This window comes from Vespa crabro, chromosome 1 (genome assembly GCF_910589235.1).
Source record: "Vespa crabro chromosome 1, iyVesCrab1.2, whole genome shotgun sequence".
Taxonomy (NCBI): domain Eukaryota; kingdom Metazoa; phylum Arthropoda; class Insecta; order Hymenoptera; family Vespidae; genus Vespa; species Vespa crabro.
The window spans coordinates 5,691,665-5,717,074 of NC_060955.1; the positions used below are offsets into that span (position 1 = coordinate 5,691,665).

Sequence of the window (25,410 nt, forward strand, 5' to 3'; positions counted from 1 at the left end):
AATATACAGATAGATTTCATCGAATATACGGATAATATTATGGACAAATTCATTGGATAAAGAAAGTGATGAGAGTTTATTTGAAAAGAATGTATTGTCTTCGAATTACAAATAAATTTTCTATTGTTATTATATTAGAAATATTTTTTTAAGGAAGTCGATTTATAAATAACAAATAATAACAACAAACATTCATGTATTTAATTTGTACGTATAGATTTATATAGGTATAAAAATAGCCAACAAGTTATATTTGATGTTATTGCTGTGAAAAGTTCAATTTAGTTGTTATAACATTAATTGGCGTTCGTTCTTTTGGAAATTTTATATAGTGAACTTTTGATATTAAATAAAATTATTTCTATTGGAATAAGAAAAGTGACATAAAAGACATGATAGTAAGAAAAACAATGTTTAAACTTCGAGTTCCTGAACTAGGTTTGGAAATGTTTTCAATTTTCTCAAATATATCTGTCAATAATATTTGTAAGTGATATTTTATGTACTTATTATCTATAATCCTTAAATTTGCATTTGCTATAGCTTGAAGCAATTTGGATGAGATTGGTGCAAGACTTTTTTCGTTGTTTTCTATAAAGAATTTAAACTGAAATAAAAGAATTCAAATTCAATTTTAAATTTACTACGTAAATAAAATAAGATAAAATAAGATAAAAACGATGAAAATGTATATATATATATATATATATATATATATATATATATAAAGAGTACCTTTTCAGTTATTTCTGAATCTGGAATACGATCTATGATTTCAATGAAAATTTCTGCAACTTCGTTCCAGTCGCCCAATCTAGAACAATACAAAATGAACAAATATCAAGTTGTACGAAGTCGAATTTAAGTTCGATCGATCACTTACACATTATAAATATCCAAATAATTATTGATTATATATTCGTAACATTTTTTCCATCCTTTCTCACTAGATTTATATATGGAAGCAAAGGCTCTTCGAATATTTTCTTTTTGTATGTATCCTAATCGCTGTTTGTCAAAGATGTATTCAAGGTAACTATTATGTATAAATAAAAATGATATTATAAAGTCGCCGAAAATATAATAATATTGTTATTAATTTGATCAATAAAATAATATCACATTGAACTTACTTCTCTATGAGATTATCCTTTTCCGAACATCCTAAAGCATCTAAGTATAGAATTTGTTCCGCAGGTAGATCCGTGTTTTTATAGGCTAACCATAAAACTATCCAAATATTATCATTACCATATTTTACGGCTGTACAAAGAATAGCAGGTTTGGCATTTCGATACATTCTGCAAATATATTTTCATGTTATTCATGTTCTATTAATTTATTATTTATTTTCTCGTCATAAAGTATTAAGAAAAAATATTAAGAAAACATATGAAAATTGTTATACGTACTTTTTATGTCGATGAAAGTCTACGAATAACTTCTTCGATTGGTTGATACAATTCTTACCTCCGAATTTGCAATTTAGCGAAAGTATTAATTCTCTGTTCAATTGATTTTCTTTCCTGGATGGATATAAGTCATCCAAAGTATCACTAAATCCAAGCCTTTCGACATGCTCATTAGTTAAATACAAAACATATTTCTTAAAAAGTTCGTTATTTTCAAAATGCCTTATGCATTCCCAGAGATTATTAATGCCTCGTACGAACGCCTTCCAAGGTAAATGTGCCGTTTCTTTACGCAAATAAAGTGCTATTTTAAAAGGCACGGACAAACTTATCTTGTTCATGTGAGCCAGTTGGAAGGCATCGTCGATAATTTGTGCACGATTTATCACGTGAATCAAATTATAATCCTCGCTGTACAAAACATCTATTATTCTGTTCATTAACTCAATATCATATTTTACCCGATAATACCCACTTTGCTGAACATTTATTACAACCCAATGATTTCTCAACTTGGTCTGAATTGAATCTTCTTTACTTTTCAACCAAAATTTCGCCGATGTATTTTCGAAATTTGGATTGAGCTCGGTAGCCATGCTGATGGGAATGTGAAAATAGGAAGATTTTTCATCAGTATAATGTTGAAAGTGATCCTACGACAATTCATATTTTTCGATGATATGTGAGGTAAAATGAAAAATTTTTTAAGATTTTCATTAAACATACTATCTTCTCGAACTGTCAATACTTTTTAGCTTTTTCTATACCTGATAAAAATGAAGTACTCCTGATGACGAATTTAAATTTACAGTTACGATAGGATATCCACGTTCATTGGTCCATTTACTCATCGTTGTTTCTAAAGTAATATTATTTTTCATAAATGGTTGAAACACTTCCCAAAGTTTACTCGGATTAACTACTTTATTTTTATTATTCATGAGATATTTTTTAAGAGCGTAATAAAAATCATTATCTCCAAGGAGCATATGAAGCATACGAATAATGCTAGCACCTATCGTAGCATAAAAATATAAATAATTAAATAAAAGTGTTGAAGACAATAGGTAAATTTATTGTATCTTAATATTTACCCTTTTTGTATGAGATTTTATCGAACGGTTTCCTTAGATCATTAAGAGTCATAACAGGGTAATTCATTGAATGAGAGTATATGTTTTGATCAATGTCTAAGACATCATGCATATCATCAACGACAAATAAATTTGTAAAATCTTTTTCTTCAAATGCCTGTTTTGTTATATAATAATATTAAATATAATCAAATATTTATTTTAATATCGTATAATTTTAAAATATATAATACCCCTAGAAGCAACCATTGAAAATATTGGGCAAAACCTTCGTTCAACCAAGTATATGACCACCATTCGCAAGTAACCAAATTTCCAAAATATCTATGAGAAATTTTGTGTGCTATCGTAGACAATATATAATATTTTTGCGATAAAGGTGTGGTATTGCTATCGTAGAAGAGTTGAGATTCCCTGATAAAAGAGATCAATTATTACGTATGCTTTAGATAAATATCTTTTAACACTTAATTAATCAATATTTACCTAAATGTTAAAAGATTCCAATTTTCCATTGTCTCTTTAGGGATGTTTGGCAATCCTACTAAATCTAATTTCTCTAATTCATTTATATCTTTTATACGCGTATTAAGATTGTTATAAAATTTATAAGCGGCATACTGTGCTTCATTACCATAATGAACGATATTTTTTCTACCCCAAACATTAAATTTTTCTTGTTCGTTTTTAATTGGTACAAAATTAGAAACAACGAAAGCCAATAGGTACGTAGATATGATTTGACTTTCCTTGTAAATATCCAACTGATTTAACAAGCTAAAAATAATATTTTCTTTTAAATTAATCCGTTTATCATCAATTACCGATAAATTTAATTTGTAAAACTTACTTAAAATTCAAAGATCTTTCAAGAGGCATATTACTTAAACTTTTAAAATTATAAGATCGTAAAATATGGATTTTAAACTTTGCCTTAAAGGCTGGCTCGTCAAAGCAAGGAAACACCATTCTGGCATAATTTGGTTGGAAGTATGTGGCAAAGTAATGGCTAGAAAAAAAAAAAACCCATAAAATTGAAGTTCAGATATTTCCTATAATATTCAAAAGATCTAATAATCACAGATTCAAGTGTATAGATTGATAATCTTTTTTATACGTACTGGAATATGTAAGAATCTTTGTATTCAACATAATACAAGCCTTTCATTTCTGTATTAATTTCGCCAATAAAATCCATTTCCACGGTTACTCTTGCTACCTCGATATTGGTTTTTAAGTAAATGATTAGCTTTTGACTTTCCTGGATTTGTACTATATCGAGGATGTCAAAATATTTCACTTCTTTGTCAGAGGTTCTATAAGGAGTTTCATAAACTTTAACGTTAGAAACCTTGAGCTGATGAGAATTGAGAACTATTTGGAAGGTTGGTTTATCGACTCGAAGATTTATTTTAACCGATCCTGTGAAGTTTCTTGTATCTACTATGAAAATTGAGAGATTATAATTAAGCGGATAAAGTGTTGTTGGTAAACGGTTATTGTGGTTTTGATAAAGTTTCTCCAAACTATGTGATATCAGTGGAATATTCTTTTTATACCAATCAAGTTCATAAAGAATAATATCGTTATATGATTTTAAAGAATTTTTTAACGTTGGTACTTTCATTACGATCAAATCCGTCAAATTTGTATACTGCAATAAAAATACGTTGATTTAACATATTTCTAGTTCTATCATAAATGATAATAATATTTGTACCTGTTCATAAAGCTGTTTTGTTGATATTCTTTCTGCGAGTCCACTCATAATACTTTTGATTGCCGACTCATCGTTATAACTATAATGAAATTTATTTTTTAGATAATTTATATTAGTTAATAATTTAATAATGTATTCAAGATAGGTCATAGAAAAGAGAAATTATATTAAAATAACGTACTATTGATAAATATCATCGAACTTCATTTCCATAAACTTCATAACAGTCTTAACGCCGTTTAAAGAGTTTTCATAAACGGAAGCGAATACCGCAATGCTGTCTTTATATCGTATTTCAGAATTTTCCGTTATCGCTGTAGATAACAACCTTTAAATAAAAAGATACATGCATTTATCTCAGAAATATTCAAAGAAGTAAGTAAAATTATCATAATTATTGTACTTGTGCAAATTATGGGTATTTTGAGAACAACCCAATGCATTAAGAATTACAAGTTTATCTGAGGTGACCCTGGAATTTAAATATAATTGCCAAAGAAAGTCCCAGCTGCTTGATCTTGTAGCCCATACACAATATACGCTGGGTCGTTCATTCGGTGGTATCCTATATGATTATTAACATGATGATTATTAATTATAATCATTGCAATATTATTTCCTATGATCGTCGAATCTCTACTTACTGATATATTTGGTTCTTAAAATAATATAAAGCATCTATGACGCAAGAACTAATAGCATATTTACAGGCCCATTTGCGTAATTCCATTTGTAAAAGATGAGATATATGAGATGTGGAACTTTTCGATGGATAATCAATTAATTTTGTAATTATCGGATACATTATCTTTTTAACGTGTTCCTGAACAACGAAATATGATCAATGAGTATATAGTGAATAAAAAGAAAGTTGAAAAATGCATGACACGAAATTTACTTTCAACAACACGAAAATTTCTTGGCCCTCTAATTTGTTATGCAAGTATGTCAAGCCATTATAAAATGCTCGCCACGGTAAATAATCTTCTTCGTATTGCAAATACTCTGTAGCTGAGAAAACGAGATCATAACTGACGTATCCAGCCTTAGCAAGATTCATGAGATCGTCTATTAACGCGGCGCGATTCACCTTATGTATTTTCTCGAATTTTCCTGTCTTTAAAAAGTCGATGATACGCTTCCAATTAGAATCATCATAATTTACGCGATAATAACCTAAAATGTAATTTTTTTATTCAGCCGATAGGTCAACATTTTAAATGATAGCATCGAGTATACTTACCAGCTTGTTGGACATTGAAAATTTTCCAACCTTCATTGTTGTCTGTCATTATGCGCATTTCAGCATAATTTAGCCAAAATTGTGGCCTCGTATTCTCGAAATTCGGATCTTTCTCAGACGTCCACGTGATCGGTATTTTCCAAATTTTTTCAACAGATTCATTTTTCTCATTTCTAAAGAAAAAGCGCTCTTGAGATAGAGTAGCCAAACCAGATGAATCGATCACAACGTTAACGACCGGATATCCAACTTGAGTTGTCCAAGAGTCCAGAAATTTATTTACTCTATTTGCTGATGTTTGGTCAGCTAATCGACTGGAGATAGCCGCATAGAGATCCTCTGGTGTTGCTGCATTGAATTTCCTAAATAATTTGAAAATGACGTTAAAATTATAATTACCTTAGAAATTTTACCAAATCAAATATATATACCGTGCTTCGAGATACTGGTGCAGAGCAGCGTAAAAAACATCACTGCCGTAAGTCTTTTCTATCATTCTTATCACACTTGCAGCCTTGGCATAAGATATGCTATCGTAAATATTTTTTATTTCTGTAGCACTCTGAACATCGTAAGTCATAGGATGACTGGATGTTAAAGCGTCGATTTTAAAGGAAAAATGAAGCTCATCTACGACGAACTGCCATTCTAATTCCCATTCAGGATATTCCTTTGATATAAAAGGGAAGATTATGTGTTTAGAGAATGTATTTATAATGCTTTATTGATATGATTTCTCTTCGTATTTCTAATTTACTTACATAAGATGTACCGAAGTATTCAAAATATGTAGCGAAGCCCTCGTTCAGCCAGATATAATTCCACCAAAGAGGACTCACTAAATTTCCGAACCACTGATGGGCAATTTCATGAGATAGCACAGTAGTTACAGTTTGCTTAGCACGGATATTCGATTCATTCGAATTAAAAAGCAGTTTGTCTTCTCTGAATGTAAGAAGGCCCCAGTTTTCCATAGCACCGTATGCTAAATCTGGTAAAGCTATTATATCGAGTTTGTTCAATGTATAATTAATCTTCAAATGTTGTTCATAAGTTTTTACAAAAGGTTCCACGAGAGAAAAAGCATAAGAAATCTCATTGAATGCATTTGGACTGGCCCATGCGGTGTAATTTCTTTCATCTATGATCTCATGCATGTAATCGAAATCGGCAATTACTAATGCCAAAAGATATGTTGACATCAATTCTGTTTCTTCGAAACGATACCAATTTTTTTGAGTATTACTGAAATCATAATGTGAATAAATTCATCATCGTAATTTTTTATAAAAATTATTTTATAAAAATTATTGTATTAGATACATACGAATAATGGTCGATGCTTACAACCTTGGTATTACTAATAGAGTGATAATCTTCTGGTATCATAACGTCTACAGAAAAGATAGCCTTCATCGCGGGCTCGTCAAAACACGGAAACATTTTTCTAGCTCCGATTGGTGCCAATTGAGTGGCAGCTAACCATCTATCCCAAATAAAAAATTAATATACAGAGAAAATTATTTAAATACTGATAATAATTAATGATTTATGAGAATTAAATGATTTAAAAAGCATTCAACCTCTTTTTTCCATTCTTGTCGATATAATAACTCCTGTAAAATCCTTGCATATCATTGTTCAACTTGCCATTGAATCGTATGAGGATGTTCATTTCCGTTTTATCATCTAACGCTTGTTCGAGTTTAATCACGAAAAAATCATTTTTGTCTTTATAGTTTTCACGAACTTTTACTTCCTTGTTACTAACCCAAACTTGAACAAGAGATGAGGTAATGTCGGAGGCGTGAAGAACGATTCGATCCGTTTTTTTAGTGGTCACTGCTAGAATCTGCACGGTACCACTGAACGTGAAATTGCCTGGATCGAGGAAAGGTTCCAAAGAAAGAACATATTTCTTCGGAATTACATCTCCCGATAGATGATATTCATTACTATTTAGATCTGTAAATTATTTAAAAATAAGTTTTATCTTTAATTAAATATTACATTAATTATATGACAATATTTTACCGGGCACTTTATTATTATCCTTTATCCACGAGACAATGTGATCAACATTTTTTTTGTACCAGTTTAATTCGTATTTAGCAAGTTCTAGAGAACTCGTCAAAGATTTAGAGATCTCCGTAAATTCTAAATGGCTTTTAATCAAGCGTTCGAATTTATTTATGAGTTCATCCGTTGAAAGATATCGAGATGCACCTGAGAGTATGCTGGCGATCGTATCGTAACTACCATAACTGAGAAATGAAAAATAATAACGTTAACGTCACTTTGGATATTCTTTTTCATAAAAATTATAATTTGAGTTACGATGAAAAGCTTAATTACTTACTACTTTGCTATTTCATCGTGATTTTCATCGACGAATTCGAGAACGCAGTTTACTCCGATTAAGCTCGAACTGTAGACGGCTGAGAAAATGCTTGTGCTATCTTGTTTGCGAATTTTGTGTTTTTCGTAAGGTGAAATGGCATATTTGAGATATCTAAAGAGTAAAAGAAACTTTTAAGAAAATGATCGTTTATCATTTAGCTATAAAAAAAATATCTTCAATCTATCTCACTGTTTCAAGATATCGGTATCGTTGCTGCATCCAAGAGCATTTAGTATAACCAATTGTTCGGATACCACTTTCGAAGTTTTGTAATGATTCCATAAAAAGTTCCAATCATCGACATTACCATAAAGTACACCCATACAATATGCTGCCGATCTTTGGTTCGGTTCAATCCTTCGAACGGAAAGATTTTACGATTATTACGAATAATAAGACTTACAATAATCGTCAACGAGACAATATCGACTACCATCTTACCGGGAAACTGCGTTTATCATACTACGGAAATATTCCAGAGAACTAAATACGCATTCTTCATGGCCGAATTTGCAAGCAAGGTCGTTTAATTCTCGTCGTAGCTGTATCGTTAATCGATCATCCTTTTTTCGATCTACATATCCGAGAGTTTGATAAACATTTTCGATGAGCGATAAAACGTATTTCTATAAAAATCAATTCAAATCAGTTTCATGTTCGTATTTATAAATTATCTTGTACTGTTAACAAACGGACCTTGTATACATCGTAATTAACTTCGTTACCGGAAAATCGTTGAGTAAGATAATCAAGGCCTCTAAATGCAGCTTTGAAAGGTAAGTAATTTTTCTCTTGTTGGAGATATTGAAGACCGTCAAGAGCAGTTCGATAATCTAATAATCCAGTTCTCGCGAGATTTAATAGATCATCGATGATCCCGGCTCGATTGTATACGTGTATTTTTTCAAAACTATCGCTCTTCAATACATCAATAATTCGATACCACGAGGCATTATCGTAATTTACTCGATAAAAGCCTGCAATCAATAAATCGATTAAACTTGCTTTATTCCACAATTGCACATAACACATCTGCATTTTACTAACCAGCTTGTTGTACGTTGAACACTATCCAATCCGAATCAGAAATATCGATATTGATCGTCTTTTCTTTATCTTTCATCCAATGTTTTACTTCGATCGATTTGAAATCCATTTGCTTTTGTGTGGTATAAGTGATCGGTATTGACCATATTTCATTTACAAGTGTGGATTTGAAATTTCTTAAAAGAAAACGTTCTTGTTGTAGCTTTGCTTTACCATTTTCAATGATGACTGTTAATACAGGAAATCCTGGCTTCTTCGTCCAATTATTCATAATAATTTCTATATCAATATTCGAAGAGTCGATGACTTTTTGTAACGCTATCCACAAGTTTTTAGGTTCGACGATACCGATATTTTTGCTAAAAAAACAAATTAATCGATCATATATACTTAAATAAGACAAGTGAATTTATAATAATTACTTTGACTCTGTTATTATCGTTTTATCCTTACTTCTCACGTATGTAGAAACGTAAAGCCTCATAGAATTTGTCAATACCAACGATATAACTCATCATACGAATAATACTGGCTCCTTTGGCATAAGTAATAGAATCTCCAATTTCATTAACTTGCGATTGATTACGAATCTCTCTTGTCATCGATTGTGATGTTTCTATTGCATCAACACCCAAAGCTGCTTGATATTGTTCCACTAGAAATTGGTCTTCCATACTCCAAGTTTTCTCAATCTACGATTATTTTCATAAGAATAGGAAAAAGAACGAGATCAATTTGAAATCTCACCTGTGCTGTACCGAAATATTGAAAGTATCTGGCGAAACCTTCACTCAACCATAAATAACTCCACCAGGATGGAGTGAGCAAATTACCGAACCACATATGCGTAATTTCGTGAATGATAACAGAAGCTACGTTTTGTTGAGCGACTATAGAAGATTCGTTTTCATTGTAGAGCATTCGTGATTCTCGATACGTAATCAATCCCCAATTTTCCATAGCTCCTGCCGAAAAATCTGGTACTGCAACCATATCCATCTTTGGTAGTTCATATTTTTGTTGGAACAAACTTGTCAAATAGATTAATGCTTCAGAACCAATCTTCGAAGCGTAATAAGCTTCATGGATCAGATTTGGTCTCGTCCAAACTGTCAAGTTTTCTACTTCAAAACTATGGAAATCGAATATGGCAAAGGCTACAAGATATGTGGACATAGGAACGGTTGTCTTGAAAGTGTCCAGGTATAAATTCGATGAACTGCAATAGCATTAAAAATTTTCGTTATGAAAAATTAAATGTGAACTATCTATTTTGCACGAAATGAAAATTCATTTTTTACATTTTCTTGGTATTTTCCAATGGCATATTACTGATGCTAACAAATTCTTCTGATCGCATTAAACTCATCTTGAATGTCGCTTTGAAACCCGGCTCGTCGAAGCATAAAAAAGCATGCCTCGCGTGTGTCGTTTCGAATTGAGTTGTTGCTAACCATCTAAAAAATGTTCATTCTTTAAAAAAAATCCCTCTTGCAATACGACAAACAACGAACTACCCACCGAAGCCTATTGTCGTCAGTCATATACGAGCTCTTATAAAATCCAATCATATCGTCTCGAAGAAAACCATCGTAAGTGAAATGTAATAGTATTTCATTGCCTACTTTCAAATTGTCTTTCAATTGAATATTATATTGTTCGTTCTTTTTATCATAACTTTGTTTTTCAATTTCTAACCATTCATTCTCAGCACTAACCGACGCATTTACATTCAATAGATTTCCTTGGTGAAGAACAATGAATTTGGTAGGCGTATCAACTGTAACATTGATTTTTACTTCACCTTTGAATGAAAAATCTCCGGTTAGCTTAGGAAACAGTGTAATTTCGTAAGAAGTTGGATGCATCGTTGTCGGCAATCGATAGTTCTCCGAAGAAAGATCATCTTTAACTTTGGATTCATCTAAACACATTAAAACGTATTAAACGTATTATATATATTTAAAGATTTTTGTACTTTTCAAATCTCTTTGTTATATTATTTAAAAATTTATATTACCTTCTGAAATGTCGTTCGTGTGTCCGCTGATTAGAAGAACCTCTAGACTTATAATTAAAAATAATATTCGATGACATTCCATCGTATAGATTTTATTAGAGTTTCAGTCTATAAAAATACTAAGAGATAATACTGTTTCTTTTTATTATCAATATGACAAGTTTAAGCTTCATTAAAATTTCCAAAAGTATCTTTATTAATTACATACCTTGTTGGATAAGGATTCCAATTACATCAGAATTATCCTTATACTATACGTATCTATTATCGTATTACTTTTCTAAATTCATTAATGCACATAATCATTTGTATCACTAATTCATTATTAAAACGAATGAGTACTCAACGCGTGAGTGTATCTAAAAAAAAGACGTAGTTCTTCCACGGCTTCTGTTTCGAGTTCAAATCTGCTAAGTAATATAATATATTTTATACTTATCTACAAGTAAATGACTGTATTATTATATCTTTCATTATCTTATCACGTACTCGGATAACTGTTATCACTTTTTCAATATTCTATTACCATACATGAACAAGCGAAATATATATATATATATATATATATATATATATATATATATATTTATTATTTTTTATTTAAAGCAAGCAATAATCGCAAATATTTGTTCATATAACAAATTTAATTTTTCCTTAGGAGAATCAAATAAAATTCCAATCTATCTAGGACTTTCAGTTATCAAATATGATCGACTCTCCCAAGACGTTTAACTTCCGTTTCTATCGAACGAATTTTTTTTATCGAATGAATTATTTGCGATGTAATCTAAAATGATTCGCTTATGTTAGTAAATAAATAGTTTGTACAAAATATCTCTTGAGGTAGTTCATTGTTACAAATCATACGTATAATTCTATATTATGCATTGACTATTTGAAAAAAAAATTAATTGATCAATTATCATTTGGAAAAATCACAAGGAAAAAATTTGCATGTTACAAATCTTATCGATTTGTGCAATATTTCTGTAAATATTTTGATTTATTTTATCATGCACTTAAGACATAAATCGAATAGTATCACAAGACTATTTAAACTGTTTGGAAAGACAATATGTTTCATATTTTTATATTTTGATTTTTGCACTATATCTTATCGAAAGTTTCTTTCCGATAAATGTTATCCACTTTCGTTACCGAGACATTTCAGATACTTTCAACATTTTTTCACATTGTCTGTGTACCTAGCTATTACCAAAGAAAAACATTTATCGTTTAAAAAATTAAAGATAACGACAAAGTAGGAAAATTGTGAACTGTAATGTCTTTGAATATATATATTTCAAAATGTATTTTAAAATTTGTATTTCATATGTTTTGTACATTCGTAAAATGCAAATTTTCTAATTTTTCATCGACATTTTGTAATGAACTTTGCATTTTCATCCACCTAAAAATTTCAGATGTATGTTCCTCTGCTTTTTTCAAAAACGTTTCCACATCATCTATGCTTCGCTTTCCGTTCAGTCCGTTCGCTTTCATAAACAATTTTACCTATATTACGAATGTATATAATAATATTATTAAATTAATTACTTTATCATAATGATAAATTCAATATGCCTAGAATACCGAACCTTGTGAAATTGATCCCAGGAAATAATTTCACCCACGACATCATCAATTATCTCATCTGCATCTTCGATTCTATAAAATATCAAATGGAAAAGATAAATATAAAAATGATATTATCAATTTGTGAAGAAAACTTGATTACCTTGCACTTATTTGTTTCCAATTATCTACAATAAAATCTATAGTGGTGTTTACATTCTTAACACTCGTGTACATGACAGAACGGTAAAGCTCTACTCGATCGTCCTTCGAAATCGGTGAATCATCAGTTAACGTTAATTTTAATAGCTTCTCGACTAACACAGGATCTTCGACACTACTTAAGTAGCGAAACGTTGGAAAGCTTGGATTATTCTTATACCTCTTAAGAAATTTATTAAATAGTATTTCGTCAGCTTCTCTCATCCCATTAGTAAATACCCATGTATTTAAATTAGAAGATATACTGAAAGAAATATAATTGATATTCCTTCATAGTAACTACTTAAGTTATAAACTATACGTACGGATTTGAATCAGGATCCTCTATATATGCGACCAATTTCGCATTCGCAACCTTTCTACATTCCAAATGTCCAAGATCGCTGGCCAATTCAAGAACTTCGACTCTTTTTAATTTCGTTAAGTGATCATCGTTTGAATTTTCATCATAACCAACATTCCGTAAAAGACCATCGATCAATTCTAGAGCGTAAGGCTACAAATAAAAATAATTTAATGCTATTTCTATCGTTGTGTAGATAATTAACTATCATTATGTATTTCCAAAAGATAATGATTCTGCGTTTATATCGCTGTACCTTAAGGAAGACAGCACTTTTTGGAAATGTGAAATAATCTTGAAACGTTCGAAAAGCTCTAAATGCTGAATACCAAGGTATATAATCCGTTTCACGAGATAAATATTTTATAATTTCCAAGAAAATAATTGGTTTTAAACGTTTCGTTCGAACCATATAACATGAATCATCGATAATTTGAGCACGATTCAAAGGGTGAATCTTTATGTAATTTTCCGAATCCAAATACTCAGCGATTTTCATCCAATTATCCTTGTCATAATTAACTCGGTAATAGCCTATTGTTAAAAATCGTCGTCTCGATAAATTTCTTTACCCACAATTTTTTCGAATTTTATCGAATTTATTCGTACCCGTTTGTTGTACATTAAAAATGAACCAATCGTTCGCATTGACATTATCGATCGTCAAATTCTCATCTTTTGGCTTTAACCAATGCGTTGGTAAAGTTGAGGAAAAATTTGCTTCACTTTTGCTTGTATAATTAATGGGTATCCACCACTTTGCATTATCGTCATTATCATCATCGTTATCATCAACTTCATCATCTTCCTCGTCGTCACTATTAAATTGTTTAAAACGTTCTTGTGTTACAATTATCACACCAGTATTACGATCTCGTTTTGCCGTTACAAGAGGATATCCTTTATGTTTTACCCATGTATCCATCATTTCTTTGATATTAATTTTTTCCGGTTTCATCGTTTCCTCGAATATTTTCCACAATCGATCAGGTGTGGATGTGTCGTACTGGCTAAAAAAAAGAATTTTTTAATTTTAAAGAAGAGAAAACCTTAAAATAAGGTCGTTAAAAAATGCGTTTGCATTTAAAATATTTGACACTGACAATGTATTGAGATAGGTTACGATTCCTTTATGAAAGACTTCTTCGGAAAGACAATGAGAGAGCATACGTAAAATACATGATCCTGTAAAATATTTTATTGTAAAATAAAATATATTTTAAAAGGAAAATTATTCTTTTGTTATTTTAAAATCGTATTCATTACCTTTACGACAGGCAATAGCATGTACGCCCAAATAAGGCTCTTGGTAAATACATTTGAATGATTTTTTATGTTGTACAAATGAATAAAACTCTCCAAAAAGTGCACATGCTTGTTGAACAGCCACTACAAATATATCTAACACTCTCGACTCTTGATATATCTAATAGCGAGTACGTGTACAAATATTAGTTTAATTTATGGATAAAAGTAGGATACGTTATTCTGTATATTTGTACCTTATCAACAAAGTAATACTGAAAATAATGAGCAAAAGCTTCATTTAACCATAAATGATCCCACCAGGAAGGACCGACTAGATTTCCAAACCATTGATGAACTAAATCGTGCGCTACAAGTCTGGTTACGGTTTCTACATTATACGTATCCGAAGGATCCTCCACATACGTTACATCGTTTTCGCTGATATATTTAAAAAATATAGTACATAGTGTATATTATCATTCGAATGAACCTAAGATAAAGTAATTAAGAAAATAAAGTCTAATAAAAATTATTACTTGTAAACGATAAGACCCCAATTTTCTGAAGATACACTTGAATGATTGGAAATCAATACGTGATCTATCTTTGGTATTGGTTTGATAATACCGGTGTAATTTTCAAGCTGAATTTTTGTCTTTTCCGTTACTTCATGAATCAGTTTAGCAACTTGAGACCAATTTTTTCTACACCAAACATTAACCGTACCATCGTGATTAGAAATGCATGTACTATTGTGTGGTAATAAAACGATACCTAACAAGTACGTGGACATAATCGGCGTTTTTTGAAAATGTGTCCATATATTTCCCTCTTCGTCGATCAGTGATCGTTCTTTGATCGGCATATTCGAAAGAACGATGTATAATGCTTGATGCTTTATGGAAATGGAAAACGTTGCTTTCATATCAGGTTCATCGAAGCAGGGAAAAGCACGACGTGCAAAGATCGTTTTAAAATTCGTCACAGCATATCGTCTAAAAGATTTTATTTTTAATAAGTATCCCATTCTCTCTAATCGATTTCTGTTTCGATAGTTTTCACCTTAAGATATCAAGATAACGAGATAAGAAATAAAGATTATTTTAAGAATTGTGAAATTTTTTACGTACGTGCAGCTATCTTGTCTTTCACTACAAACTCTCCTATTAAAACCGTGATTATCATTGTCGATAAAGCCGTTAAACTTGAAATGAAGCTTGTAACAATCTGGTTGTAAAGCATTTGTAAAACGAATTATGAAAAATTCTTTTTCATCAACGTAATTTTGCTCTATCGGAAATAAACGTTCGTTTTTAGAATTTGTCAACATCGTCGTAGTTTTGTCTACGACGATTTGTTTACAATGCAATGTTATATCGAACGTTGATTTCCGAACTTCAAGATCAATACATATTTCGCCGTCAAAGATTGAAAAGGTTGATGTCAACTTGATATTGTAATGCGTCGGCCGTACGGCATCCGGCAGACGATAATTAATTTTCTCCGGCTTGTATCGATTGGCTTTCTGATTATCATCATCAACTGTAAACATCGTGACAACTGTAAATAAGATAATAAAATTTACGAGGATTTTCATTAAATTGGCGATATTTATTGTAAAAAGAATAATTGACATTCATTTCTCAGTAATTTATTTCTTGCTGCAAACTTGTGCGATTAGATTCTTATCCAATTCCATGAATCGAAAGGAGTGATTATAGGAGGAGATTTATTTTTTTGATAATCGATTATATATAAGTTATTTTCGAATTCAAATATATTACTGATGTGATCTTTCATGAATAGAAAAGATTAAGAAGGAGTAATTAAAGTAACATATAGCATAGATGGGAAACTTTGCCACACAGTCTCAATCCATTCTCACACTATTTAAATTTACACAGCCATTATTTTAAACTTAAAAATAAAAGTCGTGTAGTATATGAGACATGGCAATACAAAATAGTGTAAACGATCATTTTACCGGAGCAGGTAAGTGGGAGCGTGGGCCATCCAGTTGCCCACCTATGACGTATAGCTTTTAATTTTTACTCTTATCTAGAAAATACATATACGAATGAAAACTTGTAATTTTGAATTGTTGAAAAAAGTCCTAACGTCACAAAATCGAATTAAAAAAAAAAAAAAAAAAAAATATGCTATTAGAAAATTGACTGACCTCGAAAGAAATTTTCTTGCAATTTCGATTCATCATAAAAAATTGTTTCGAATCGTTATATTAAACAAATTTTCATGAAATAATTCAAGTATATCTAATTATCATATGATATCTATAATATCTAATTAAATTGAGATAGAGAAGGGTATTCTGTTTCTAAAAGATCGATAATAAATGCAGCGTGGTTATCTTTTTTAAATGAGATAAAGCACTTGTCATCATGCGTCATCCACCTACCTTTCTTGGGCGTTCTCTTTTTTATACGACGCACTATACACCTCCCGAGTAATTACTTAGATATTATAATTTTTAAATGGAGAAAAGGTTTATGGTAAGTAGATAGATGATGAAGAAATAAGAGTATCAGAAAATTAAGAAGCACACACAACACGCGTCAACATAAAGTAGAAATCTCGTTCGATCGCTGTGACGACATTATCACATGTATAACGAAACTTCCCGAGCATTGCCGACTGTTCACGATTATGAATGCTTCTTTCATTCATTGCTACATGTAATTTACCATTCACTTCTTCCTCATTTCTCTCTTTTTACCACATACTCTCTTGCCCTCTCTTTCTCTTCCATTCTCTTTCTTTTTTTTTTACTCAGTAAAGACGCATGGTTGACTCATCGATGCATCTAATCTACCATTTCTACGTTTATAATCTTTTTTCGACGATTTCTTCCTACTACGATGCACCTTGATTAATTTATAAAATATTGAATGATACATAATGAAACGTAACATATGTAAAATTGAGGTAGATAGGTATTTCGATGGATTTATTTGTTAAATTTGTATCATCGTTTTACATTAATTGACTGCAGTTTGAACGAACTCTTGAAAGATTGGTATAATTTCATCAATTTGAACCAACTTCCTTTCAAAATAATATATCATTTTATTCAGTGGCTTCTCTTTAGATGCAAATATAGCTATCATCTATAACAAAATATCGTACTTGTTATATGCGTTCTGATCTTAATTTTGAATAATAACAACATAAAAAGAAGGAACAAAATTAAGATTAGTAAATATCCGACCTTTTTAAGTTGTTCTCTCGTAGTAATCCTATATGAAATAGAATTAAGAATATTATCTATTTTATCCGTTCTGAAAAATAATAAAGAAAAATAGAAATAATATACCGTGTTAGATTATTTTTTGTAAATAAAACTTTAAAGAACGTTTGTCATTACGTAAAAAATATTTCATTTAAATTCTTGCTAATGAAATCCACCAGTGTATCAAAGCTGATCTCCGATTTAATCATCATATCGTTTAATACAGTTTCAATATCAGATTTAGAGATTGGAGAATCTTCAGAAAAGGTCATAACCAAGTAGTTATTTAAAATAGTCCGGTTCTCCGAGCACGTGAGATATGTTAACAATTGTCTTTTTCGATCTTTCACGTAATTATTTAAAACTCCATTCCATACAGACTCGTTCGCATTTCGTAATCCAGAACAGAAAACCCATTTTTGTGAATCTGGTTGTATACTACGAAATGTAAGAAATTTTTCATCTTTCTGATAGATGTTTATCGTATCACTGAAAATGAATTCTCACATTATTGATTTTGGATTTTTAAGATATTCAACTAATTGAGTAGTGGCATTTCCGTAACATTCAGGAACGTCGATTTTACAAGCGATATGTTTAATAATCTGTTTCATTCTTCTCGACCAAGAATCTTCTTCCGGATTATCATTGTAATCCATATCTTTTAATTTATCATTAAGAAGACGTTGTAAATATGGCTGTAATTAAAGAAACATTTCATTAGTAAAATATTTTCTTAATTAAATATTTTCAAACTTGCCTTGAGAATAGCGGCAGTTCTGGGAGTTTCAATATAATAATTCATCTGTGAAAATATACGAAACACAACTTTCCACACTATTGGATCGGTTTCCTGCGAAAGATAATTTATTATCATTCCGAAGATAGAGATAGGTATATCGTTTCCCATTACGCTGTTAAATGCATCATCAATTATTTGAATGCGATTTAAAACGTGTATATTCTTGTAATCATCGGAATTTAAATATCGTGCTATTCTCTTCCAGTTTTCTTGATCGTAGTGCACGCGATAATAACCTGTTGAAAATATAAATAATAATATCACGAGTCGCATTTTGATTGAATTAATATTATCATATAGTTGCAAGTTTACCAGTTTGTTGAATATTAAAAATAATCCAACCATCCGTAGGCAAACTTTTGATCGTCTTCGTATCCTCCGATGGATTCAACCAGTGTGTCGGTAAAGTGGATGAAAAATCAGGATTAGTTTGGGTTGCAAAATTCAAAGGGACCCACCATTTGTTATAACACACTTGATTAGATGGTGATGATGACTTACTACTAAATTGTCGCACTTGCACTGTACCGGTATCGTAATCTCGATTCACGACAATTGTAGGATATCCTTCTTGTTCCGTCCAAGTATCCATCATCGTTTTTATTTCGAAATCCTCGTGTGGCACATTTGACTGGTTCAGAACAACTTGCAAGGATCGCCATAAGTCGTCTGGTACAGTGGTATTGTATTTACTGATATGAAAATACAAGATAAACGATTTTATTTCCATTCAATGACATTTTTATCATTGTCTTACGTACTTTTCAGAAATATATTTGAGAAGACCGGCCTTGAAAATTTCCTTAGATATACAATGCGACAACATTCGTAAAACAATTGGTGCTGAAAGAAGAGACCAAAATTCATATTATTCTTAAAAATATTTGATCAATTAGCAAAGTGGACTTACCTTTACGATAAGTGATAAGGGAATAGATGTAAGGAATGTCCGAAGGTCTACTAACATTGTTATTCATCGGAGATTGATCCGGACAGGTATCCACGTGGAAGGCAATCTCTTGCATAGCTTCTAAGAGGAATTTATCCATCATTCGTGTGTCATTGAAAGCCTGTTCATAAAACGATATAGTTTAATTATAAATTGTAGGAGAGAGAAAGAGAGATAAATCAATAAAATAATCGCAATATGCTACCTTGTCCGTTATGTAATATTGAAAGTACGCGGCAAAACCTTCGCTCATCCACATGTATTTCCACCAGCGTGGACCAACCAGATTACCAAACCACTGATGCGCCAATTCATGAGCAATTAGCATCAGGATTCTATCCATTTCATCTATGGTAGTTTCGTTCTTTTTATACACGAGTGATTTTTCTCTATAAGAAACAAGACATCTCATTTAATTTTGTCGAATGTGTTTATGCATCTTTAAATTTATTGTATATTAAAAAGTTTTTGATTTGATATTTTTTACCTATACGTGATAAGACCCCAATTTTCCGTGCCCTGGCTACTATAATAAGGAAGAGCAACATGATCAATTTTGGGTACCATTATAAAATTTGGCATGTATTTGTTCAATTCGTCATCTATTTTCTGAATGACTTCGAGTAAAAAATATATCGATGGAATGACTGATTTCCTTGCCCAAATCTTAATGTTTCTTTCGGGTATAGAAATATGTTCGAAGTCGGAAATTATAAAGGCTAAGATATTGGTTGCCATAATCGGAGTCTTCTCGAAACGAGTCCATACTGTATTATTACTTTCGTCAGTAAACGATCGTTCGAATACTGGCATATTTGAAAGGGCCGTATAATTGGCATGATGTTTCAGGGAAATGTTAAAAGTTGCTTTAAATGCTGGTTCGTCCCAGCAGGGAAAAGCACGACGTGCACTTATAGGTTGAAAATGAGTTACCGCAAACCACCTAATTGACATTATACATTATCAATTTTTTCATTAATTTAGCGATAAATTAAACTTACGTTGTATCACCGTTCTCGTTAATGTAAGAGGATCGGAAAAAGCCATATAAGTCTGTCGAAAGAACGCCTGAGAATTTCAAATGTAAAGTGTAAACAGCAGGATCGATGATTTTGTCAAAAACGAGCGTTAACATTTCTCTATACGATTCGTAACGATGCTCCTTCGGTGAAAGTGATTCGCCATTGTCCTTTTCCAAATGGCTCTGCATTTCATTTATCGTAAGATTCTTCCAATTTAACAATACTAACTTCGTAGGCTCTCGAACCTCGATCTTAATGTCTATTTCACCGGTAAAATTAAAATCACCCACCATGATATTTGATTCCAATTTCAAATCGTAATGTATTGGTACAATATTCGTCGGTAATCGATAAACAATCGTATCGCTTTCAATCGTAACATTTTTATGATTTGTCGATGAAAGGGAAAATGCTTCGATGGTAACAAATACGAAAAATAACTTTATTAACTTTTCTAACATTCTATTCGACCGTTTTCTTGAATTCAATAAATTTGGAACACAATTAATTACGGAATTAACGAGAGATTGTTCGATCGTCTAGCCTTCTAACAAGACACTGTCTAATCAATTGGAAAATAGTGCAGAATATGAAAGACGCTTATATGGTAAGTATCAATATTACCATGAAATGCTATATAAGGGGAGGGATGCTCATTCTTGTGTCGAAGAGAGCATTTATAATTATATGCATTATTTACGCATATGACCTATAGCCCGCATGACGCACGTGACCATTATGTACGCATTGTGTAGACATGTAAATGCATCGTCAGAAGCGAAAAGGAATCGATACGATATTCTTTAAAATCGCACTATAGAAAAACTGGAAATAATAAATTTTTGCAATATTCTAATTACAAATTTTCCATTCCAATCATTTTATTTAAATCTTATTTCAAAAATTAAAAATTATGATAATTCGAAAAGATTTATATATAGGATACGAAGTTCATTTTAAATTAAAATAATTTACAATAAGGCTATCATTTAATTCTTCGATACTTACGCAGAATTTATGTTAATTTTCTATTAAACTATGGGTTATTTTAATTTATATTTTCTTTACTTTTACGCCATGCACGAAACTCATCTAATATTTGCTCATAAGTTGTAAGAGTTTGTTCTCTTTTCTTTATTAATTTCGTCATATTCTCTTCTTTAAGTATTCTTTCTTTTTTTTCCAAAAACGATTTTACCTGAAATGGAATAAGTTAACATATCATTGTAAATGTTGATTCTACATCTCAAAATTTACAGACCTCTTGTAACTTATTTTTGCTTGTAGCTGTTATTATCATAAACTTAGACAGAGTTTGTAAATCTGAACTGGAAATTATAATCGAGAGTTTTAAAAATAAACAAGAAAATTGTTTCACCAAAACAAATTATTTCATAAACTTTACCGAGAATTCAATACGTCCCAATATTTTATAACAAAATCAGTCATTAAATCTGTTATATATGATCCTTTATAAAATACAGATATAAAAATATCGCATAAATTTTCCGAAGTGAAAGACGAATTTTCCGCTATAGTCATATTCAAATACTTTTCAATGAGAGTCATATTTTTGATACAAGCCAAAGAACGTCCAATCGACATAGTATCGTTCACGTATATATCTAATAACTTATTCCATGTCGATTCGTTTACATTATTCATTCCATAGCAATAAATCCATTCTTTCAAATATAAAGGATAACTGAAAAATATTACCTGATAAAATCATCGGTATTCTTTAATCTTTTCAATAACTTACTCGCTTTCATTAGAAGACTCTAAATATGCCATCAATTCGGCATTGGCTTTTATTATGCATCCGATATGATCAAAATGACAAGCCCATTTTCTAATGTCAATTTTTGTCAATTGAGTTATATAATCATCGTCAGGATCAATATCAAAACCTACACTGTCTATAACTTTATTCATTAAGTTCAGAATATATGGCTGGAAAATTAGTAATCGAAAGTTAAAGAATGAAAACGAATAGAAAATGAATAATATTGAAATTATTACAAATTCGTACCTGAATAAGTTCGATACCTTCGGTGGTTTCTAACAAACTTCCCACATATTTAATAAATATATCAAAGATAGGACACCATACGATATAATCCACTTCATGTGATAAATAATTAAACAACTCTAAGAATATCGTTAAATTTATCTTCTTTGTAATGAACATGTTATAAGAGTCTTGAATGATTTGTGCCCGATTAATAACGTGTATCTTTTCGTAGTCAGGTGAGTTTAGATAGTTAGCCAACTTTATCCAATTTGCATTGTCGTAATTAACGCGATAATGTCCTAAAGATAGTGTTTATCATTTATCGATCCTCTTTCTTTATTAGAAAATTATTTAATTCTTAATAGATTTTAATTTGCATACCAGTTTGTTGTACGTTTAATAATATCCAATCATCAGTATCGATACCATTGATAGTAATGCTATCGTTCGTTGGATTCAACCAGTAAACAGGTAGCGTAGATGAAAAGTTGGTATTTGTTCTTGTTGCATAATTTATAGGTATCCACCATTTATTGCGCTTACTTATATCATTTTTGTCAGTCGAAGTCACATTGTTGGTACTAAAGTGATGTTTAATAATATCTTGAGTGATCGTTACCTCGCCAGTGATATAATTTCTATCTACTGTTACGAGAGGATAACTACTTTGATATATCCAAGTATCCATCATTTCTTTTACGCGAAATTTGCCGCGTGGTATTTCTGGTGTCTCATCTACACCATTTTGAATTTGATACCATAAATCGTCGGGCAGAGCGTTACTGTACTGACTACAAATAGTTAAGAAATATCTTATTGAAAAATTGATTAAACGATTAGCGTTATTATCATTATTTTTCCACTTACTATTTTTGAAGATATTTAATGAGACTGGTATGAAACACTTCGTCAGTGACAACATGCAATAACATACGCAATAAAGACGGCGCTATGAACGAAAGAATAAGCAATTTCTTTCGATCATTCGACAATAGACATCTCATTATTTCGATTACTTACTCTTCATATATTGTACACTGGAGAAAAGATCCTCGATATCCTTAGGTTTACTCACATTCCAACCGATGGGCTTGTCGTTGGGATGTACATCGATGCTAAAGCTATTTTGTTGCATACTAGACGCGAATGATTGCATCAATTTCCAATGTGGAAAGATCTGCAAAAAAAAAACACATCACAATCATCATACTCTCTAGGATTAATGTAATTTTCTCTACGTACCTTATCGGTAATATAATATTGAAAAAACGATGCGAAGCCCTCGTTTAACCAAACGTGATCCCACCAAGTAGGACTAACAACATTACCGAACCATTGATGCGTTAATTCGTGACTAATGACCATCGCTGTCCAAGTTTTTTCTTTCAGAGAATTTTTATTCGGATTGTATAGGAAATAATCTTCCCTGTAACGATCGTAAAAGAGGACATTTAATAAAACACAGAAGATATGCTCTTATTAATAGGCTTATTGAGAGTGATTACAAGTAAGTTACGAGACCCCAGTTCTCCATGGCTCCATGAAGAAAATTAGGAATAAGGACGTGATCCATTTTTGGTACACGCACCGTACTATTCGTGTATTCTTCGAGAAGGACAACAGCTTTTTGAATGACCTCATAACCGAAGTTAATCAAAGGAATTACGTCTTTTCTCGACCAAACATTAATTGTACCATCAATATTCGAAATTTTAACAAAATCTGATACCACGAAAGCTAGGATGTAAGTGGACATAACGGGAGTCTTTTGAAAATGTGTCCAGACTTTTCCATCATTTTCGTCTATCATCGATTGTTCGTAAACCGGCATATTCGAGAGGGCTGTGTAATTTGTTTGATGTTTTATGGAAACGTTGAACGTCGCTTTCAAAGAGGGCTCGTCCCAACATGGAAAAGCTCGTCGAGCGGACGTCGCTTGGAATTGTGTTGTTGCTAGCCATCTATAAAAATATTACATAAAATAAGATTCTATAATAATTAATAAGAATTTCTAAAATGTTCTTTCTTTTTAACTCACACTCTTTTGCCATTATCATTCGTGTAAGAGCTCCTGTAAAATCCTGACAATTCATCGTTAAGAATACCCGTGAACTTGACGTGGAATGTGTACAAACCTTTTTGCATACATTTTTCAAAACTTATCGTCATGATTTCTGTTGCGTTGTCGTACGTGAATACGATCGGCTTGTATTTCTGACCATCTTCGCCTTCTACATACGTATCAGTCTCATCGAATGTTAATTCTTTAGCGTGGAAATCCAAAGTCTGTGTCACATTTTGTAGATTAAAACGGACGTTTGTCTCACCGTCAAAGGTGAAATTATCCTCATCCAAATACGGTATTAATTTGATATCGTAGTGTATAGGTATCACTTTGTTACTTAAACGATATGAAGCTTCCGGTAGTTCCTCATCCATTTTTCCATCTTCCTTCGAACTTTCATCTTCGAGAGGAAGTGTTCTTGAATTTCTGGCCAATAATAGAATCAAAGCAAGTAATGCTTTAACTTTTGTCATCTACCCAAAAGAACACAAAATAAATAATGATTTTTATAATCGAATTAATCATTTTTGTCTAGTATATATATTATATTAAAAATTTATTGAGAAACATTGGTAACATTTCTAAAAGTAAATCGATTTAAATATATTCCTGGAAAATCACCTTTCAATGTACTATCTGTGATTATTATCGAATAAATATTATTATCTTCTGTATAGTTGGAACTCAAAAAGAAAACAAAGCTGTCGTTATTGGTGGTCTCGTAGTTACTCGTGATAACTCTTCTTATTTACGATTCCCGATGCAATTTTCAACACGAAAAATAGGAAATAAACCACGCATGCACTAACCGATTGAATAATTCACAAGTTTGAACTCTGTCCTTTTTTATATAATCGCGCATGCACTTGTAGATAGATAACTAAATACGATTGTCTATTAAAACCGTATTCATAGTTACATGAATTTTAAATCTTGACGTATAACGTGATTTATAATATTTTTCCTTATGGTTTCAGATTTATTTC

At 31.2% G+C, this 25,410-nt stretch overlaps 3 protein-coding genes across 5 annotated transcripts; all 3 read right to left on the reverse strand.

Annotated features, from left to right (window-relative positions):
- Nucleotides 1-179: 179 nt before the first annotated feature.
- On the reverse strand, nt 180-11,338 carry LOC124428569 (putative aminopeptidase-2). Of its 2 annotated transcripts, none has more exons than XM_046972798.1 (33): nt 11,146-11,338; nt 10,938-11,045; nt 10,439-10,841; nt 10,219-10,374; nt 9,665-10,136; nt 9,371-9,609; nt 8,918-9,276; nt 8,567-8,847; nt 8,312-8,496; nt 8,060-8,227; nt 7,829-7,981; nt 7,504-7,733; nt 7,053-7,434; nt 6,797-6,955; nt 6,231-6,714; nt 5,901-6,139; nt 5,470-5,831; nt 5,125-5,402; nt 4,871-5,049; nt 4,630-4,791; nt 4,408-4,554; nt 4,227-4,305; nt 3,628-4,160; nt 3,357-3,515; nt 2,993-3,283; nt 2,740-2,920; nt 2,507-2,663; nt 2,180-2,427; nt 1,413-2,065; nt 1,134-1,301; nt 884-1,036; nt 736-814; nt 180-607 (listed from the first exon to the last, which is right to left on the reverse strand). In XM_046972798.1, the coding sequence occupies exons 2-33, from the start codon at nt 11,017-11,019 to the stop codon at nt 362-364; spliced, it is 8,067 nt and encodes a 2,688-aa protein (XP_046828754.1). In that variant the 5' UTR covers nt 11,020-11,045; nt 11,146-11,338; the 3' UTR covers nt 180-361. The 2 variants fall into 2 exon arrangements, with proteins under 2 accessions (XP_046828754.1, XP_046828763.1); XM_046972807.1 differs by having other exon boundaries at nt 10,938-11,056.
- Nucleotides 11,339-12,246: 908 nt separating this feature from the next.
- On the reverse strand, nt 12,247-25,214 carry LOC124432711. Its single transcript, XM_046981811.1, has 33 exons — nt 25,046-25,214; nt 24,398-24,897; nt 23,865-24,320; nt 23,602-23,785; nt 23,380-23,536; nt 23,227-23,308; nt 22,741-23,150; nt 22,378-22,658; nt 22,108-22,298; nt 21,751-22,050; nt 21,607-21,673; nt 21,396-21,543; nt 20,325-20,757; nt 19,811-20,266; nt 19,529-19,712; nt 19,285-19,444; nt 19,136-19,217; nt 18,687-19,066; nt 18,486-18,610; nt 18,333-18,377; nt 18,080-18,270; nt 17,736-18,010; nt 15,456-15,885; nt 14,862-15,320; nt 14,580-14,763; nt 14,344-14,503; nt 14,181-14,262; nt 13,687-14,087; nt 13,334-13,611; nt 13,040-13,230; nt 12,676-12,978; nt 12,536-12,605; nt 12,247-12,452 (listed from the first exon to the last, which is right to left on the reverse strand). The coding sequence occupies exons 2-33, from the start codon at nt 24,895-24,897 to the stop codon at nt 12,267-12,269; spliced, it is 7,851 nt and encodes a 2,616-aa protein (XP_046837767.1). The 5' UTR covers nt 25,046-25,214; the 3' UTR covers nt 12,247-12,266.
- On the reverse strand, nt 17,264-21,171 carry LOC124428613 (aminopeptidase N-like). 2 transcript variants are annotated; one of them, XR_006943233.1, is made up of 11 exons: nt 20,325-21,171; nt 19,811-20,266; nt 19,529-19,712; nt 19,285-19,444; nt 19,136-19,217; nt 18,687-19,066; nt 18,333-18,610; nt 18,080-18,270; nt 17,657-18,010; nt 17,552-17,579; nt 17,264-17,450 (listed from the first exon to the last, which is right to left on the reverse strand). XR_006943233.1 is itself a non-coding variant. In XM_046972875.1 (11 exons), exons 1-11 carry the CDS (start codon nt 20,804-20,806, stop codon nt 17,322-17,324), a joined length of 2,715 nt encoding a protein of 904 aa, XP_046828831.1. In that variant the 5' UTR covers nt 20,807-21,170; the 3' UTR covers nt 17,264-17,321. The 2 variants fall into 2 exon arrangements, 1 of the variants encoding a protein (XP_046828831.1); XM_046972875.1 differs by having other exon boundaries at nt 17,552-17,621; nt 17,708-18,010; nt 20,325-21,170.
- Nucleotides 25,215-25,410: the final 196 nt, after the last annotated feature.

Coding starts and splice junctions, on each gene's coding strand:
- LOC124428569 (XM_046972798.1), bottom strand. CDS start 11,019: ATGGAATGTCATCGAATATTATTTTTAATTATAAGTCTAGAGGTTCTT. Junction 9,610..9,664: donor AATATTTCGGTACAGCACAG/GTGAGATTTCAA, acceptor AAATAATCGTAG/ATTGAGAAAACTTGGAGTAT. Junction 5,403..5,469: donor TTTCAATGTCCAACAAGCTG/GTAAGTATACTC, acceptor ATTACATTTTAG/GTTATTATCGCGTAAATTAT.
- LOC124428613 (XM_046972875.1), bottom strand. CDS start 20,806: ATGTTAGAAAAGTTAATAAAGTTATTTTTCGTATTTGTTACCATCGAA. Junction 18,271..18,332: donor GAACTGCCGCTATTCTCAAG/GCAAGTTTGAAA, acceptor CTTTAATTACAG/CCATATTTACAACGTCTTCT. Junction 17,622..17,707: donor TTAAATGAAATATTTTTTAC/GTAATGACAAAC, acceptor ATTATTTTTCAG/AACGGATAAAATAGATAATA.
- LOC124432711 (XM_046981811.1), bottom strand. CDS start 24,897: ATGACAAAAGTTAAAGCATTACTTGCTTTGATTCTATTATTGGCCAGA. Junction 23,537..23,601: donor AATATTATATTACCGATAAG/GTACGTAGAGAA, acceptor TTTTTTTTGCAG/ATCTTTCCACATTGGAAATT. Junction 14,764..14,861: donor TGGGGTCTTATCGTTTACAA/GTAATAATTTTT, acceptor TAAATATATCAG/CGAAAACGATGTAACGTATG.